Source organism: Ambystoma mexicanum, chromosome 7q (assembly GCF_040938575.1).
Source record: "Ambystoma mexicanum isolate Mex_15411 chromosome 7q, UKY_AmexF1_1, whole genome shotgun sequence".
Lineage (NCBI taxonomy): Eukaryota > Metazoa > Chordata > Amphibia > Caudata > Ambystomatidae > Ambystoma > Ambystoma mexicanum.
Window position 1 is genome coordinate 1,072,625,193 of NC_090941.1, and position 19,717 is coordinate 1,072,644,909.

At 48.1% G+C, this 19,717-nt stretch overlaps 2 protein-coding genes across 5 annotated transcripts in view; one reads left to right on the plus strand and one right to left on the minus strand.

Annotated features, from left to right (window-relative positions):
- Window positions 1-19,717, minus strand: part of LOC138528629 (uncharacterized) — a 306,819-nt gene that overhangs the window by 133,018 nt on the left and 154,084 nt on the right. The window lies entirely within an intron of this gene.
- LOC138528628 (uncharacterized) lies at window positions 4,348-7,306 on the plus strand. Of its 2 annotated transcripts, XM_069640437.1 has the most exons (3): window positions 4,348-6,424; window positions 6,518-6,628; window positions 7,109-7,306. In XM_069640437.1, exon 1 carries the CDS (start codon window positions 4,473-4,475, stop codon window positions 5,685-5,687), a length of 1,215 nt encoding a protein of 404 aa, XP_069496538.1. In that variant the 5' UTR covers window positions 4,348-4,472; the 3' UTR covers window positions 5,688-6,424; window positions 6,518-6,628; window positions 7,109-7,306. The 2 variants fall into 2 exon arrangements, with proteins under 2 accessions (XP_069496538.1, XP_069496537.1); XM_069640436.1 differs by having other exon boundaries at window positions 4,348-6,628.

Consider the following 19,717-nt stretch of genomic DNA (forward strand, 5'->3'; position numbering starts at 1 on the left):
GGTTGCAGGACTTGGTCTGGGTCCCCGGGGGTAGGCATCATGACACTCAGTTTAACCAACATTGTGCACGGCGGCTGGGATTCTTCAACAATCCTTTCTGCATTTGCATTGGGTAATATATTTGTAATATAACACCACAGGCGATACAAGGCTATCTTGACGCTTTCCGAATTAATACAGTAGTTCCAGAAATCATCTTGTTTTATCGCCTCGTAGCTATAAACAAAACTGCCCGTTATTGTCATATACACTGTGTCAAGTAGTTTGCACTCAGTAAAAACATGCTTAGGAGTTTCCAAGACCCCAGATACCATACATATTCAGCATATCCTGTCTACCTCCGGTATCTTAAGCCCTGGGCCAAGAAATATTTGCAGAGGCAGTTGGTTCATCCGGTGTCTCAATAATAATTACAGGCTTGGACATTGTCTCAAGTATCTTTGTGTTTGAAGATAGGTATGTGCAACATCAGCTTCTTACTTATAACTACGTAGGGTATTCAAGTGGGAATATTTATTAATCCAATCCCAATTCATCAGTTTATTTTTAAACAATTTGTTTGATATATGGATATGGACTCCAGTGCCACGTTTAAATCAGTGTACCAGCCAATCTCCTCATACAACCTGGACATCAATTTACCATGTTCTGCTTGGCTTTGCCTACAGCAAGGTCTATCTGTGTCCCTTAATATGGCCAATAATTGACAGAGAGGGTGCAAATTACCTTTTATGTGCAATAAGCCTTGTCTCACCATCAGTTCTCCCTTCAAAGAGACCAGCCCTAATTTCAATCAGAGATACTCTGGGAGTCGAAGGGCTCTGTTTTAATATGCCCTTCCAAAGGTATCCCTCTAGGAGGTCCAGCCACTTGAAGTCGCCCATACTTAGAGCCTCCAACCCATATAGCACCATTGGGCAGTATTGTGTAAAGGGCGAATGTTACTTCTAATGAATAACCAGCAGTTTTATTGGCAAATGCTTCTACTAGTAGGGTCAAGTGCTGAGCCTTTATAACCTTAGCCTCTTTAATTTCCATTTAGGCCCTATTGGCACTCATCTCCAGACCAAGGTAAGGTTACGAGTCCACATATTCGAGGATCACTAGGCTGGTAACAAAACTCTTAATCCTCTCGGACAAGATTATCATTACTTTCGTCTTCCACATGTTAATAGTTAGTTCATTCTCATTTGCATAACTAACTAGGCTATTAAACATAGCTCGGGCACTTGTGCATGTGCGGTTAAACCTGACCAAATCATCTGCATATACATGTATGGGATAGGGCAACTACCAATTCTAGAGAAACATCCAGCCCCTGGATTAAAGCAATTGGGTAGGTCTGGCACATATAGATTGTACATGAAAGGCGCCAGAGTGCAGCCCTGTTTAACTCCCCCAAAGTCCTGCACCAATTGAGTCATGGCACCCTGATCATCCAAGCGGACTCTAGATTGGGTGTTAAGGTGCAGTCCCTTAGTCCCTTAAGAACATTCAAAAACCATGCAGGACACCCCCATTTTTCCATTTTGGCCCACAACTTCCCTCGGTTCACACCGTCAAAGGCTGCCCGACGGTTCACTTTAGTAACATATAACGTGGACCCCCCAAGGGTCAGAAGCTTCTCGAAACAACACGTCCATAATCCTCCGGTTATGTACGGTATTACATCCAAGGCGGAACCCTGTTGGAAGTGCAGTAGCTGTGTACTTTCCACCCAACTCTGCAAGGCCCGAGTACAAATATGGAGATTTTCTCAGAGACATCCAAGAGTGCCAGCAGCCTGTAATTATCCTGCTTGTACCAATCCCCTTTCTTGTAGACCGGCACCAATACAGACTGCTGCCAAGAGGCTGAGATCAACTGCTCTCTGCACACTTTATCATATAGAATCTTAAGGTTTCCAGCCCACTTACCAGGGGTTTGCTTTAAAACAACATTAGCAAGGCCATTTGCTCCATGGGCCCTCGAATTCTTAAGTTTTCGTATTATACTTTCAATATCGTTCTCCCCAATTTCCAATGGCCAACCCGTCAACATAAAATTGGTTGGTGATGCACCAACAGGGGTACCTCCTCTCTACTTTAGATAACCAATCCATCAATGTTCCGGTATGGGATTAAGTATCTTTGCTCTAAAATCTGCCCTAGCCTTTGACAGTGCCACCTATATATTCTTGGAGTTACCACTATGTAGCACCATAAGCATACTTTGCCAATGTTTGTTTTGTAGAGAGTGTTTCCAACACTTAAGCCAGCACTTATAGTCCCTTTTAATCTGTTTCACTCTTCGGGTCATCTCCTTATCTGGGAACTTAATACATCGTACTGCCCTACGTTTGCTGTGCATTAATTGTTTGGCATCTCTAATAGCACTGTCATATTTGTTGACCGGCTTTGCACAGGTGGTGAGTGGGCCCCCGGCGCATAAACCAGTTTTCTCTGCTATCTCCTTAATCCATGCTTCTATATCATTAGGACTAAAAACCCTTAGTGGCCGCACTTGGGTGGTCTGCAATGTACTTGCCCACTTTATGTATTTGTCTAGTGGTTCAACATATGCAGCTACCCCCATGATTTGGCAACATCCCAGTGCCACCCCGTAGTTTAGTGGCCGAAGACTGGGGGTTAAGGGTAAGGGCCAAGATATCGTGGTGACTGCTATCATGAGCAATCACCCTAAATTCAACGGCAGCCATGAGACATTATTCCCGAAATAATAATCCGGCATCGACTGGCTATTATTCCCAGCCCACGTGTAGTTTCCTGCAGTATCACCCCTAGTCCGACAATTTAACATTGCCAAGTCCCAAATTCTCAGGAACTTAATCCACTTCTTACCCTTTCCATTGCTTTTGCCTTGCAACATTCTACATTGTTTGACCACATTTCATGAAGGGGCACATGGTAATTAATCTATGCACTTGGCATTAAGGTGTCTTCCAAACAAGAGAACATGATCTGCAGAGGACCCACTGCTCACAGCTAGAGCCTCTTCTAGCAAGTCAAACATACCCCCCATGTTACCCAGGCCCGAAGGGGAGTAGGTATTTATAAGCAGCATCTTCCACTTCTTTCTGATAGAATCGGACCAAAGCTCGACTGCCAAAACATTATCCCAAACTGTCACAGGGAGCACACTGCGGGAGCAGATTTTATGGCTCACTCCAATAACAAGACCCTCAAAAGGGCATCCCCTAGGGACTTTATTTGCAAAGGAATGGTATAGGAAACCATCCACCATTAAGGTACAGTCTAACAAAGTCTGCTGCAACAGGAAGACATCAGCCAAATCCTTACAGGTCCCCTCCGCAGCCAGTAAGTGGCTAAACCCCTTAGTGTTACAACTTGCAATCTCTAAGGCTCAATACTTCCCTGCCTGGAGTCCCTCAAGGGCAAACATTTCCTGGGGCCATCACCAATGTATGGCTTCAAAACCGGGGGAGGTCTGCACAGGGGCCACATGGGTAGAGGTAGCACCACCATATTTGTTTATTTGTCTGAGAACCTGTCATCATTATGGGTATCTTTCCCCACCAAGTGTGAACCCTCCCTAAATGTGTCAAAGCACCTAGTGGAGGTATATAGCTCATACTTAGTTTCAAGCCTAAGGAGAAGAAAATATCAGCATTTGCACACAATAGTGAAATAATGGACGGCGTGGCAAAGCGTTTCAGAACCCAATTGGTGGGGCTACCCATTTGGGCAGTTCAAGTTGGACAATGTCAGAAGAGTAAATTGTAGATAACCATGTAGTAGATGCCCAGAGTCGGAGAAGGGTTGATCTATTCAGAACGGGCTTTGTTCCGTGGTCAGGATTTATTGCGCTGAAGATTCAGGACTTATAGGGCGCATCACCCTACTACCAGAAATTGCACTACACAGTCCACATAGCAAAAGGACTCCCCCCCCCCCACCCCCCTAGAAGCTGCGTGTCACTCATAGATGTAACGCCCCTGTAGCTTCCACTAGTATGCGGGCGAACCCCCTACATTTACGTACAGGTGTCGCTCAGTAGTGGCCTTACGCGTGTTCTGGTCACACAAACCAGACGCAGTAGAGGGCAATTGCCCAGAGCAACTGTCCAAAAATACCAACAGTCTATTCCTGCCTCTTTCTGTTTCAAGACCGAGAGCGGTGCCCACCTGGGCATTGCAGGAAGTAGGTACACACTTAGCGACAGTTCCAGTGGGCCTTTTAATGTCACTGTACGCCTGGAACCATCAGCCTGCACTCTAGTGACATTACACGCTTTAGTAGGTGCTTTCTTGAGGACATCACTAGTGGCAATCACCTGTGTTTCGGGACAAGTAGCGCAGGTGGGTTGTCTGGCGGTTTGTACTCTGGCTCCTGTTGAATCATGAACATATAAGAGGGAACAAAGAATTTATTGTGGAATTACTGGAAATAATTCTTCACAACAGTTACTTTAGATTTCAGGGCCAATACTATGTACAATCATCAGGTACTTCAATGGGGTCGGCCATGGCTCCGGTTTATGCTAACACCTACATGTATAAATTTGAAAAAGAAAACGTGTTGGATCACCCATTTTGGTCATTTAAAATCTTGACCTGGAAACGTTATATAGATGATATCTTCGGTATCTGGTGTGGTACACGAGATGAATTGGATCTTTTTTTGGAACATCTGAATTCAGTGAACAACACAATCAAATTCACAATGGAAGTAGGGGACCCTTCATTACATTTTTTGGATGTGAGCTTACAGATCAAAGAGGGTCACATCGACACCACGGTGTACCATAAACCAACAGACGTGAATAATCTTTTACATTTCAGCAGTTTCCATCCTAAACCCATGCTCAAAAGCCTACCATTCAGTCAAATGTTAAGATTGAAGAGAATTATCTCAGACCCAGCAGGCCTTGACTCAGAATGTTCATTTCTAGTTGAACGATTTGGATCTAGGGGGTATCCAGATACTATCACAGGAGAAGCCCGCAACAGATCAGAGACCTTCACGAAGGAACAACTACGCATCCCTAAAGTCAAGGATAAGTCCACACCGCTACTCTACATTTCAAAGTACTCACGACAGAGTTTCCAAATCAGCAAAACTCTGCGTAAAAATTGGACCATACTACACAATGATCCCTCTCTCCTGAAATTATTTCCCAAAGCACCAATGATGGCCTTTAAACGTGGACATAATCTCAAAGATAAACTAGTGAGAGCGGAAAGACCTCCTAAAGACAAACAACTTGTACTGAGTACCATAAAGAAGGGTACCTTTCCCTGCTTGAACTGTACGAACTGTAACAATGTTATAAAAGGTGAAACGATATCTCACCCACAAACTGGGAAGAAATTCAAAATCAGAGACTTTTCCACCTGCCTCTCCGCAGGTGTCATCTACTCATTGAAATGTCCCTGTGGTAAATTATACATAGGACAAACCACAAGACCCGTCAAAGAAAGATGGTCAGAACACAAATCCACCATCAGATGTAAGAATCTCAGATCCCCAGTGGCAAGGCACTTCATCGAATTCCAACATACGATTGCACAAATTAAATTTCAAGTCATAGAAATTGTCAAACGTCCACACAGAGGTGGCAATTACCAATCCCTGTTGTCACAGCGAGAGAAGTACTGGATCCACACACTTGACACTTTGCAACCTAAGGGTCTGAATGATGAATTCTCTTTGAGTTGCTTTCTATAGTGAATTGTGAAACTCACATGTTACATCGCCAACTACTATACACAAGTGTCAGTATCCCGGACCTTAAAAAAAATTTTTTTTCTTTGTCATTACAAGTGTTGTGACTTTGATGTTTTCTTCAAGGGAACTGTATTTTCCTATGTTTGACTTGCCTATATTCACTTAAATGTTTGCACCTGTTCACGAATGACCAATTGAACCATCTCTCCATTCGTTCGAACCTTGTATGAGTAATAGGCTACATCGCAATCTTTTATCCCCTTGCCATTGAATTATACTTGTCTCACTATATAATGAGTAGCCTCATGACTCTACATGATTTGTTTTGGACTATTAAGAGTAAACTGCATGTACCATTTGTGTTATCTATCATGACTGTAACGATTATTGTACTATTCACAAATTTCTGTTCCATTAGAACCAAAATTATAAAATGCGTTGCGATGGTGAACACCAGAATTCTTATGTTTCATTATGGAACATATTAACTCTACTTTTCTTATTTATCCTGATCTCTGGTCAGTCCCTATGAGTACGCTTGCACTATGCGCCATTGCATGATGGCCTCCATATTCCTCACTCACCGGCTTCTATGCCCTTTTCTATGTTTATTATTTAGTTTCCTTTCTACGTCTGACGGCGTGTCCCCAGCACAGCTCGTTACCTAGGTTACGACCGCGCGGAGCCACTGCCTGCCGGTTTCAGTTTCCACTAACAGTGTTCCCCGCACTGTACAGGTAAGCTACCGCTACTTGGGTCCCTTTGCCCGGTTGGGAGACCCCAGGTTTATTTTTCTCCAGTATAACAGAAATGTATATGTCCCCACTTAGGTGCCAGCAGTACGTGTCTCTTTGCAGATGCCCTGCATCGTATAATTGTTTCGAATACTTGTTGACCACACGGATGCCCCTTTTGCCTTGGCTACTCGTCCCGCAACTCGAGTGAGTGCATTCTTTAAAACCAATTCCGGTTTATTTTAAGTATTATTTATTTTATTCAGTAGCGCTCTTTTGGAGTTATTCTTTCTCCGTCCACAGGAGGGGTATGGTTTTTTCTTAAACACGCTCCCCATATTGACTCAGCTTTTTCACTATTCAAGGGTGGTCCTTGCTATTTAGAACCCACTACCGCTTTTGGCTTATCTCGATCTGTCTGACTCTTCATCACGCCATTTTCTAGATCCCACCATGTAGGTGGATCTCACACAATACATCTCCTTTGTTATGTGTTTAGCTATTAGTATAGAGTGTTTCTCTTTGATCTGTTAGTTCACTCTTTTCACCATACTAGATCTCCAGTATTCTGCTCTTCACCATCTCGCTAGCATCCCGAGTTATGTACAGCTTGTCAGTCAGTCCTTGACTGTTATGGAAATAAAATAAAAGATTTTACTTTTTGTCTCCTTGAAATGTTGTCAACAGTTCAATTGGGCCCTTATGAAGAAGAGGTTACCCTCGAAACGCGTCGGCCACTCCACAATTGGACAGCATCACCTCTCCATCATTTATTGCTTCTTCGCAATTTGTTTTAATATGTTAAACGTCACGAATTACTTTGTACAACAGAATGTGCCTTTTGGCAAATTTTGTTTTCCTCTTTGCCAAATAAATTGTTATATGCTCAACTAACAAACTGCTGTTATATATCTATATCCATATATTTGAAGGCCCTATGTGGCATCAGTAAACAGTGTGCAGGGGACGGGAGGGCCCCACTTTTTGGGTCCTCTTCTATTTTCTCTGGTTTGTACCCCGGCCCCTACAAGTGACCTCTCAGGAATAGTGGGCTTGGGTACCGGGGGAGGTTATTTCTCCATCACTGACATCTCTGCACACACTGCTTCTAGGGAGTCCTCCTCATTCCCTACAGCAATAGTGACAGAGTCCTGGGAATTCCAGGTCGCCTCAGACACATCTGGAGAGTCAGAAATCGTAGTTACTGGCACACCCCTTTCCCCGGGGTCACAACACATGTTTCGACCAGATATCGTAGTTATCTTAGCCCCAAAGAACAAGTTACTTACCAACTGTAACGTTCTTTCGACTGGATGCTCCTCCCACGTATTCCTCATCTTTGATATACCATTCGCCAGCTTCGCTGCTTCGGAAAAATGTTCTTGGCAGAGGGCACTGTGCACGATGTGGCATCGATGTCCCTCGAGGGCTGTCGTAGCATGTCGACGTCACCAGTAGTATAAGTAGCTTGTGTTGTGCCCGTTGGCTTCAGTTCTCTTTTTTTGTTTTTAATTATTCGAGGAACTATTCAGCGTACCCCAGACAGCAAGCTCTCCGAAAACACAAAGTGTAATTCATGTAAATTGTACGGTGGGGTAGGCTGGGAGGGGCGATGAGGAATATGTGGGAGGAACATCCAGTCGAAAGAACGTTACAGTTGGTAAGTCACTTGTTCTTTTAATGGATTGTGTCCTCCCACGTATTCCTCATCTTTGATAGTCTCCCAAAGCAGTGGCAATTTGGTGGAGGGAGTACTACTTACTTTTATCATGAATGGAATGAAGGACTGCCTTATCAAAAAGGCCTTCGTGAGATGAGAAGTCTGAGCAGTAGTGCTTAACAAAGGTATGCATTGACGCCCAAGTAGCAGCTGAGCAAATGTCAATCACCGGGACACCCCTTTGAAGAGCCGCGGAAGTCTTAGTTACTTACCTGTAACTGCATATTCTCCAGCATTGGTATCTTTCATAGATTCAGATGCTTGAATATTCCCCGTCGTCAGACTAGGAATCTTCAGTGATTTTATAAAATTATTAAAATGTTAAAATATATACGTAATTTCCATAGAAATAAAACTGTAGATTGCCCATTATGTACTATGGGCCATTCACTTGTGTACTCCTTCCACCTCACTTTGGTCCTTTCTGACCCTAACCAATGAGGTGGCAGGGATTAAGCTCTGCCCCAGTCAGCCGTCTTCAGATTTTGAACCGTATAGACTACAGTAAGATGGAAGCTGATCGCAGGAGCAGCATCTAGGGGAGGCGGGTGGGCGCATGTGAATCTATGAAAGATACCAATACTGGAGAAATACAGTTACAGGTAAGTAACTAAGACTTCTCCAGCTTTGGATCTTTCATAGATTTAGATGCTTGAATAGAATACCAAGCAGTTAAAACATGCCCGCATCATATAACCTAGATATGAAGAACAAACTTCTGCGAGCCTTTGCCATAGAGCAACACCAAGGTTACAAATCCAGGGAAAGGCGGGAGGAAGGCTGATCCTACCTTACGCAAAGAGGTGGTGGAGTACTGCCTGGCCAACTGCAGATTCCTTGTTGGTATCTTCTGTCAGGCAGTAATGCTTGGCGAACGTGTGCAGAGTGCTCCAGGTAGCGGCTCTGCAAATGTCCTTCAATGCTACCCCTGCATTGAAAGCCACTGAAGCTGCCCTCCCTCTGGTGGAGTGCGCTGAAGGTGGTCTGGTGAGTAGGTCGCCTTTAGATGGATGACAGTGGGTGATACATAGAGAGACCCAACGTGCCAAAGTTTGCTTTGAAATGTGTTGACCTTTGGTGCGTCCAGAGACAGCAATGAACAATCGGTTGGAGGAGCGAAACTCCTTAGTTCTCTGTAAGTAAAACTTTAGAACCTTTGCCACATCCAATGAATGCAAAGATCTTTCTGCATCAGATGTGTGATTCTGGAAGAAAGTTGGTAGGACAATGCGTTCCGTGAGAGTCATCTCCGACAAAACTTTGGGGAGGAATTTCGGATGGGTTCTCAGAATTACTGAGTCTTTGTGGAACAAGGTGAAAGGAGGTTCCGATGATAAAGCTTGTAACTCACTGATCCTCCTGGCGGATGTGACGGCTATCAAGAAAGCTGTTTTCCAAGATAAGAATTTCATGTCACATCTATGAATAGGCTCGTAAGGTGGTTCCATTAGAGCTGTCAGTACAGTGTTTAGGCTCCAGGATGGTACCGATGTTGGTGTAGGTGGGATAGTACGCATTAGCCCTTTTAGGAAAATCTTAACAGCTGGTAGAGTGAGCAAAGACTGGGTTTCTTGTATATGCCGCTATGGCAGATAGATGAACCTTAATCGAGGATATAAATAAACCTGCTTTGGCCAAGTACAGTAAGTAAGGTAGCACTTGCTCGACCGATGCTGTAAGAGGGTTCACTGCAGATGTTTTACACCACTTGGAGAAACGAGTCCATTTCTGGGATTAGGTTATCCGAGTAGACAGTGCCCTAGATGCCTTGATAATGTCCCAGTAATCTGCAGGGAGATCCAGATTCATTAGCTTTCGCTGCTCAGGAACCAGGCCTTGAGAGATAGGCTTGCTGGGTCGTGGTGGAGGACCTTGCAGTTCTGTTGCATCAAAAGATCCCGATGAGCTTTGAGGCGAATCAGGGGCCAACGGGAGAGGTGTTGTAGGGTTGAGTACCAGATCTGCCGTGCCCAATCCGGCGCTATCACGATCATTGAACAATTCCGTTCCTTCAGTCTGCGTAGCACTCTCGCTATGAGAGGGATGGGTGGAAAGGCATAAAGGAATTTCACTGTCCAATCCACCGAGAACGCATCTCCTATTGACCGATGTTCTGGGTACCTCGAGGTGAATTCGTAGCATTTCTTGTTGGCTATGGTGGCGAACAGGTCGATCTGCGGATGACACCATTCGGAAAATATTCGTTGGACTTCTTTCTTGTCTAGTTCCCACTCATGAGATGTCGTGAACGCTCTGATTAGTTTGTCCGCTAGAACTTTGTCCACTCCCGGAAGATATTCCGCTTTGATTTGGACTCCGTGGTGCAATGCCCATGCCCATAGCAGTTGAGCTTCTTGTGATAAGATCTCTGACTTGGTGCCTCTTTGTTTGTTCGTCTAATGCATGGAGGTCGTATTGTCTGTCTGGATGGTCACCACCTGGCCAGCTAAAACCGGGAGAAAGGCTTTCAGCGCTCACTGTATTGCTCTAAGACATTGATGTGCAGTTGAGATTCCTGAGCAGACCATGTGCCCTTGGTTTAGAGGTTCTCTAGGTGAGCCTCCCAGCCCAACAGAGATGCATCTGTCCTGAGGAGAAGGGTAGATGTTGATGCCTGAAAGGGCATTCCCTGTAACAGGTTTTGAGGTGTATTCCACCAACGAAGTGCCTTGGGTAATGTCTGCGGTAGTTGGACGGTATCCTCCCATGAACCGGGTGCTTGTTTCCATTGGTGGTCCAGGGCCTCCTGGATTGGTCTCATGGGAAGCCTGCAATTTGGTATGAAGAATATATATGAGGAATATACATGAGGATATACATGAGGACATCATTCCCAGGAGAGATTTGAAAGAGCGTACCGTGGTTTCCGCTCTGTTCAGGAACCATGAGGTCAAGTGGAGAAGAACAAGTTACTCTCTTACCTGGTAACGTTATTTCGATGGGATGGTCCGACGACGTATTCCATATCTATGACAGGTAATGTCCAAAGCTGTGCTGCTTCGGAAAGTTTTTGGCGTCTGCGTCCTGCGTCGATGACCTCGATGCACCGTCCCAGAGGACCTCCTCCGACGTCACCCGATGTGATAAGTAGGATGCCTCAGTTGTAGTTTTTTCCCCAGAACGTGTGACACCAGTTTTCTGCCAGTCAGACACACAAGGCCTTGCGGAACGCAAGCTGTAATCGCATAAGAAATTCTGCAGCGGGGAAGGTAGGGAGGGAGCGACATGGAATACGTCGTCGGACCATCCCATCGAAAGAACGTTACCAGGTAAGAGAGTAACTTGTTCTTCGAGGGGATTGGGTCCTCCGACGTATTCCATATCTATGACAGACTCCCAAAGCAGTACCAAGCAAGGTGAGAAAAGAATTTGGAACACAAATTTAGCATGCCCAATCAAATTGCGGAATAAAGGACTGCCTTGCCAAATGCCATATCCTGCCCTCGGATCGAATCGAGGGAGTAGTGACGTACAAAAGTATGTACCGAAGCCGAGGTGGCTGCATCACAGATGTGACGAATAGGAACACCCCTCTGCAGGGCAGTAGACGCAGCCACTCTCCTGGTAGAATGGGCCCGCAAGCCAGCCGGAGCGTCCTTATCCGCCAAGCGGTAACACTCGGAGATAGCTAAAATATTCCAACAAGAAAGTCTGTTTCGTCACAGCTTGTCCCAAACGCTTTCCAGCGTAACCAATGAAAAGTTGATTGTCCACTCTGACCCGGGACATGCGCGAAATATAAAAGCTCAACGCTCTCCTAGGATCAAGCCTATGGAGCCTCTCCTCTTCCTTACCAGGATGAAGTACAACCTTCTGGCCCAAATGAAATTCCGAAACCACCTTCGGAAGAAAGGAAGGACGAACTCGAAGGACAACCCTGTCCTTATGAAGCACAGTGAAGGGTGGCTTGACTGAAAGTGCCTGTAACTCACTCACTCTGCGAGCGGAAGTAACCGCAACCAAAAACACAGTTTTCAGAGTTAACAGTCTCAAAGGGTAAGAATGCAAAGGCTCAAACGGAGTACCCATAAGAAACTTAAGAACAAGGTTCAAATCCCAACCGGGCACTAGAAAAGGTGACGGAGGGAACACATTAGTGAGCCCTTTCAAAAACTGAGAAATTAAAGGAATCTTAAAATAGGAACATTCTTCAGACGAGCGCTTAAATATGGACTGCGCCGCCAGGTAACCTTTAATGGTCCCCACATGCAAGCCCCTGTGGGCCAAGGAAAGCAAAAAAGACAGAACCATGGGAATGTCACACTCAAAAGGATCCACATTCTTAACTCTGCACCAGTCGCAGATTTTACGCCAACGGCAACGGTACAGAGACTTTGTTGCCGGCCGCCTGGCCGAGAGCAATACCTCTAACACGTCTTCAGGGAGGTCCCAATCCTTATACCTCAACCTTTCAGAAGCCAAGCGTGAAGGTTGAGGGATCTGACCTCTGGATGGAGAACCTGACCCCCCTCCCGTGAGAGCAGATCGTCTCGGTAGGGAAGACGACGTGGAGGGCAGAGAAGTCGAGAAGGTCCGGGTACCACGTCCTCCGGGCCCACGCCGGAGCAATGAGGATTACCCGGGAACCGAACCTCCGTAACCTCCGCAGTACTTGCGGGATGACGGGGACTGGAGGAAACGCACACAGCAGTGGGAATGACCACTCCACCACAAACGCGTATCCTAAGGCTCCTTTTGGAGGAAATTCCCGCAAGCAGAACCTTTCGCACTTCCGGTTGACACTGGAGGCGAAGAGATCCACTTGAGGGGTCCCCCAAAGGGCGAAGATCTCCAGGAGAATCTCCTGAGCCAGCTCCCACTCGTGAGAGATCGTGCTCTGCCTGCTCAGCGCGTCCGCCGTCTCGTTGTCGTCTCAGGCCAGATGAACAGCCGAGATCGAAACTTCCTGCTGGATGGCCCAGAACTCGAGCTGCATTGCCTCCCTGCACAGAGGAAGTGACCCTGCCCCCCCTTTTTGTTGAGGTAGTGCATGGCCACCGTGTTGTCCGTTAGAATCAGGACACTCTTTCCTCGCACAGTCGGCAGAAAAGCCTTCAGGGCTAGCCTGACGGCCCTCAGCTCCAACAGATTGATATGGAGTATGGACTCTGACGGAGACCAACGACCGCTGACTGTCAACTCGTTGGCATGAGCTCCCCATCCCGTAAGGGCTGCGTCCGTCACGATCGTCACCTCTGTCCAGGGCAGCCAAAATGGGGCCCCATTCATCAGATTGCCTTCGACGGCCCACCACAGAAGGTCCTGGGCGACCGAGGGCGGCACCTGAACAGGGTCCGACATCCTGCCAGAGGACTGAGACCACTGGAGCTTGAGTACCCAATGCAAAGATCTCATCCGCAACCTGGCCTCTGGCACCAGAAGAATGCAGGATGCCATGAGGCCGAGCAGTCTCAAGAACTCAGAAGCTGCGAGAGTCTGGGCAAGTTGAAACTTGTGCACCATCTGCTGAATGTGAAGAGCCCTCACCTGGGGAGGAAAACCCAGCCCCAGGGATGTGTCGAACACTGCTCCGATATACTGGAGCCGCTGTGTTGGCGTCAAATGGGACATCTTTAAATTGAGGGAGAAGCCCAGCCTGTGAAGGGAGTGGCAGGTGACGGACAGATGATCCAGGACTTGCTCGGGAGAGCTCCCCCTGATCAACCAGTCGTCCAGGTAGGGGTAGACGTGAATCCCCCCTTTCCTGAGATGCGCTGCCACCACCACGAGCTTGGTGAAAACCCTCGGGCGGAGGTCAATCCGAACGGCAGGACCCGAAACAAAGTGCGAGTCGCCAACCGCGAACCTCAGGTACTTCTTGTGCTTGGAATGGATCAGCACATGGAAGTAAGCCTCCTTGAGGTTGAGAGACACCAACCAGTCCTGAAGTTGAAGGGCCTGGAGGACTTGAGAGAGAGTAACCATCTAGAACTTGTCCTTCCTGTAGAGTTTGTTCAAACCGCGCAAGTCCATGATGGGTCTCAATTTCCCGTCTTTCTTCGAAATCAAAAAATAAGGGGAATTCCATCCCTTGTTCCTCTCCGCTACAGGCACCAGTTCTATGGCGCCTTTCTCTAGCAGGGCTTGAATTTCCTGCGCAAGGAGCGGATCCAGACTCTTCAAAGAGAGATTCCCCGGTGGATTGTCGCAAGGCCTCTGCCGAAAGGGAAGACAGTAGCCGTGGGTTATGATCTCCAGAACCCACCCATCTGAAGTAATGGCACGCCACTCTACAAGATAATGCGCCAGCCTTCCCCCAACCGGCAAAGCATGGGACCTGGCCTCATGACTGAGTGGTAGCGGCTGCGGCGTTGCCTGAGGGCAAAGAGGCAACTGCCCGAGCGGGCTTGGCACCTCGAGTACCCTGTTTTCCACCTCTGGCACTCTTATGGTGGCATCTTTGACTGACAGCTCCTCTCGCTTTACTGAAGGACGAGTAATAGAGAAAGGAACCTCCCCTCCATTCTTGTCCCCTAGAACGAAAAGGCGGAGGTTGTCGAACTGCAGCGCCCAACGTCTTTGCTGCAGCTTTGGAGTTCTGCAACCTCTCAAGGCTCTCGTCAGCCTTGCTGCCAAAAAGATGTTCACTGTCAAAGGGCATGTTGAGGAGCCGGGACTGCACATCAGGAGCGAACCCTGACTTCCGCAACCACACAAACCTGCGTATTACGGTGCTTGGCGCCATGGACCGGCTGACACAATCTGCCATGTCCAAACCCGACTGAACGGCCTCACACATGGCATCCTTGCCATCCTGAACCATAGCAAGGAAACCATCCCGTTCGTCGCCTTCGGGAATATGTTCAGCCGCTAATGCAACACAGTTCCACAGAGTGTGTGTGAAACGAGACAAGGCACATACGGAGCTGGCCGTCTGAAGCTCCATACCCCCTGAAGAAAACACTTTCTTCGCCCAGCCATCAAAACGTTTGTTGTCCCTATCCGGAGGGATGGTAGGATACGACGCCTGCTTTGCCGGGGCCGTAGCCGCCTGCACCACCAAACTCTCCGGAGTGGGGTGCCTTGACAAGTAGCAGGGGTCGCTACTGGCTGGACGGTATTTTCACGACAAAGACTTGCCCACTGCCGGGAGACTCTCCAGGGCAGTCCAAGCTGCCGCCACCCTTCTCTGAAGAGCCATATGAAACGGCAGTACCGGGTCAGTGGGGGGACCAAGATCGAGGATGTCCATGAGATCATCCTGAACAAACTCCCCTGGGGGAGCTGATCATCCCAAGTACTCGGTGACCCGAGACATCAGGCGCCCGTAAGAAGAATCGGCATGAGTGCCAGGCTCAGGCCTACAAAACTCCACCTCCGGAGAGGTGTCCAGTCCACTGGCATCATGCAGTGACTGCCTCAGGTGATCAAATTGGCTATGGCCCGAGAGAAGCTCATCTGGCACCGAAACCGGAACCAAGCCCTCATCAGAGCCCTCATCACCCTCTGAAATATTCTCCAGGCGGTGAGAGGAAGACACCTGGGGACCAAAGCTATGCCTGACCTTAACCAGAGCCTTTCTAGGGGCTACCCCGTGCCATGGGGCCCCTCCGACACCACTGCCTCGAAAGGCGTCGAGGGCGCCGAACGAGTCGGCGCCGGTGTCGAGAGAATCTGCGTCGACGTCGAGCGAATCGGCGTCGATGTCAGCCGCAGCGCCGCCAGCACTGGCGGCGTCAACACAGGCCTCGAAGCCAGGGCTCCGAGCGTGTCCTTCGACGACCTAGGCGCCGACAGTGTCAGCTACCCCCTCGAAAGCGGAGCCTCGAGAGAGGTCGTCGACGACCTCGGCGCCACAGGCGTCAACGTTTTCCTCGAAGACGGCACAGGATCACGCGGTCTCGAGCGCATCGAGGACCGGGACCTGGAACGGGCATGGTGAGAACGGTTACCCTTGTCCAATCGGGACCTCTCCCGCGAACCGTGCCGACCACCCGAGCCCAAAGGCGTGCGAGCGGTGTCTCTCGACCGATCACGACCGACCCCACTCGGAGGCCACTGGCAGACCGGTGCCCTGCGATTCAAGAACCACCAACATCTTCTTCCCGAAGGAAGCCCATTCCTCCGGTGTCGCTTGCATGGTGGGATCAACGACCCGCCGACGGGCGGAGTCCTCGGAAGAGGACAGGGAAGGCAACCGATGCCAACGCTTCCGGGAATGCCTCGAAGAGGCAGAGGAGTGGCGAGAGACTCCTGGAAGGAGACCCACTGGACCTCCGACGATGACGCGCAGAGTCGCCTCTCGAATCATCTGTCGGAAGCCCCGCAGACCTCGACTTCCTGGGTTTAGACACCCTACCTACTGACAACTTCTTCTTGCGCTCCCGCAAGGCCTTGGCCGTGAGCGACTGGCAGTCGACACAGTCGTCCGTGTTGTGGGCCTCCCCGAGGCACCAGAGGCAGGCGTCGTGTGAATCCGTTACCGACATCTTGGACCCACAGTCCCCGCATTTCTTGAAGCCCGGACGCTGGGTTGGAGACGAGGTAGACATCGTCACGAACAGGTTTTCACAAAAACTGAACGGGTTCAAAGAACCGAGAAGAATACAACAAACTCCAAAGAGTTGAGGCGTACCGAGATTCACGAAGCAAACACGTTTGTTGAAAAAAACGGAACTGAGGCTACGGGCGTCGTGCGTCCTACTTATCACATCGGGTGACGTCGGCCGTCGGAGGAGGTCCTCGGGGATGGCGCATCAACGTCATCGACGCAGAAAATTTTCCGAAGCAGCACAGCTGTGGACATTACCTGTCATAGATATGGAATACGCCAGAGGACCCAATCCCCTCGAATAGCTGTTACTCTGTCCGCTGAGGTTCTTACCCTGGGGATGCAGGTGTCGAGGTCTGCACCCAGGAAGAGAACTGTCTTGCTTGGCACAGGGCAGGATTTTGTTTCGTTGATTGAAGATTGAAAAACCTAACCCATTTAAGAGGTTTATTGTTCTTGAAACTGCCAAGAGTGTGAGTTTGTATGAGCTTGCCCGTCCAAATATGGGAAGACTTCTGTTCCCGTCCTTCTGAGCTTTGCCACTACCAGAGCAAGACACTTGGTAAAAACTCTTGGTGCTGACTTTAGCTGAACGGGAGAACATGGAATTGGAAGTGTAACTCCCCTATTGCGAACCTGAGGAATTGTCTGTGAGCAGGATGAATGGGCATGTGGAACTAGACGTCTTCCAAATCCAGAGTGGCCAGGAAGTCGTGTTGGTTTAGCCAAGGTAAGACACTTTGCAGGGATATCATCTTGAATTTGATGCGTTTGATGAACTTGTTGAGTGCTCTTAGATCCAGTATTGGTCTCCACTGACCGTTTTTCTTTTTGATCAGGAAGAAACGGGAGTTGAAACCTCTTTCCTTCTGTTGTTCTTGGACTGATTCAATAGCTGCTTTTAGGAACAGTTTTCGAATTTCGGACATAACATGTCTTAAAAGATGCACCTTGCGACGAGTGGGAGCAAAGAATGGAGGTTGATCTAGAAATTCTGTGGTGTGACCCTTGCGGCTCACTTGCAACACCCACTTGTCCAATGTTATTGACTGACAACGATGGAGAAATCGGTTTACTCTTCTCCCCACCAGGGTCTGACATTGAGGGGAAAGACATGATCTGTCAATTTTGTTTGCCCTGGGTCTTGCCCTGGGTATAACCAGGCCTTCCCCTCTGTGAGTACCTGCCAAAGGTTTAGAGGTATCTGTTGTCCTGGAAGGTGTTTCCTTGCATTTTCTGGCCATAAGTGGAACGATTGTAGCCTCTGAATTTGGATGATGAACCTCGAAAGGGACGAAAAGATCTATGGTCTTTGTCCTGGTCTTTAAGGGAACTGATGGCTTCAGCAGTGTCCGTGTCTGTCTTTATTCCTTTGAGGTGGTCATCGATCTTCTTACCAAATAAGTCTTGACCATCGAAGGTCATGTCCAATATTTGGGCTTGCACTTCCAGTCAGAAGTTTGTAGCTTTCATCCAGACTTGTCTCCTTAGAACAGTACCGTGAGCCATTTGCCTGAAACCTGATTCCACCACGTCCACTGCTGCGTCAATCATATGATCTGAGGTAGGTTCCCCGTCTGCTACGATTGTTCTGGCTTCTTCCTGGAGATCCGCTGGTAAATGCCTGGTTAGTTTAGAAATACGCAACCATAGCTTGCGGTCAAAACGCGCGGTCATGGCTAGTGAATTGATCGCTCTGATGGTGAGAGAGGCTGCCGAGGATACCTTCCTGCCCATGGCCTCTAACTTACGGCCTTCCTTGTCAGGAGGTGCTGATAAGGGCGATGAAGGATTGGGCAACTTTTTTCTGGCTGCCATCGTGATGACAGAATCTGGTTTAGTATGTCCCCCTAGACAAAGTGCCACGGTGTCAGGAGCTTTGTATCTCTTTTCCGGTTTTGAAACCAGAGCGAGAGCAGATAAAGGCGTAGCCAATATCTTTGACCCAGATTCCCAGATGGTATCAAGAAGAGGTATAGTCGTGACTGTCCTGCGTTTGTCCCTGTGCTCATAAAGCACTGACTTTTTCTCTTCAGATGTGACTTGTAACTTGAATAAGACTGCAAGCATTACCGATAATGGTATGAAAGGATACCAAATCATCTAGTGGTGAAAAATCTCCTGGAGAGTCTTTTTTTCTAGGTTTTTAAACTATGTAATCATACCATTTGCTATGAGTGTCAGGTTCATGAGTAATCTCCCCTTCCTCGGGGCCAGAAAAATCTCGGAAATGATCTTCTTGCCAGTATGAGATGGATGCGGTTGAAGGTACAATTGTAGGGTCTCGAACAGGTGATCTTGGCCTAGGCGATGATCTTAAAGATGGGACCCTTGTCGGTGAAGCACTGTGCGTCCTGCTCCTGGATCTGCGAGGCGGCTCAGGTGAATGTGCCCTTTTATGTGGCCTGCTCCTGGAAGGAGACTCTCTAGGTGTGCTATGCTTAGGCGAGATGCTCCTCGGTGGAGGTGTTACCTCTTTCGGCATGGATGACTTATTCTTTTCTACTTGACGTCTGTTGAATTCTTCAATGATCCTTCGCATCGAGTCAATGAGAGCTGGATCATATGGATCGGCAGGCTCCTCCACAGTTGGCTGCTAAAGGAGAAAGTTGTGCTCCTATTGGTTCATGAGTCACTGATATACGAGGTACCATTTTTTCATTGGTTGGTGTAACAGTGGCGTCTGCGGCGGCTGTTTTGGGCTTTGGTTTCTCCATGGACGAAGGAATTGACTTTGTCGTCGACGGCGCCGATGTATGCTTTGTCAACGGTAGTTTCGTGGACGATGAAGACTTTGTCGACGGTGGTTTAATGGACAATGACTTCGTCAACGGTTGAATGTGTTTTTCCGTCAACGGGATCTTTGTGGACGAGAGAACCCTGGACGAGTGATAGGACTCCTTTGTCGACAAATGTTTCGTGGAGGCTGATTTCGACGAGGATTTGGTCGGATGACGAGGTTTGAAGTGTCGTTGCCATGGACGATAAGGGTTTTGTCGATGGCTTGGTCGTCGATGGGCCTCTATCACTATGGCCGCTCGTAGACGGCTTATCTGTGGACAATTCCCCCCCCCTCCCCCGCCCC

Excerpts from the sequence above, each read along its gene's own strand:
- LOC138528628 (XM_069640436.1), top strand. The coding sequence starts at position 4,473 with ATGGGGTCGGCCATGGCTCCGGTTTATGCTAACACCTACATGTATAAA.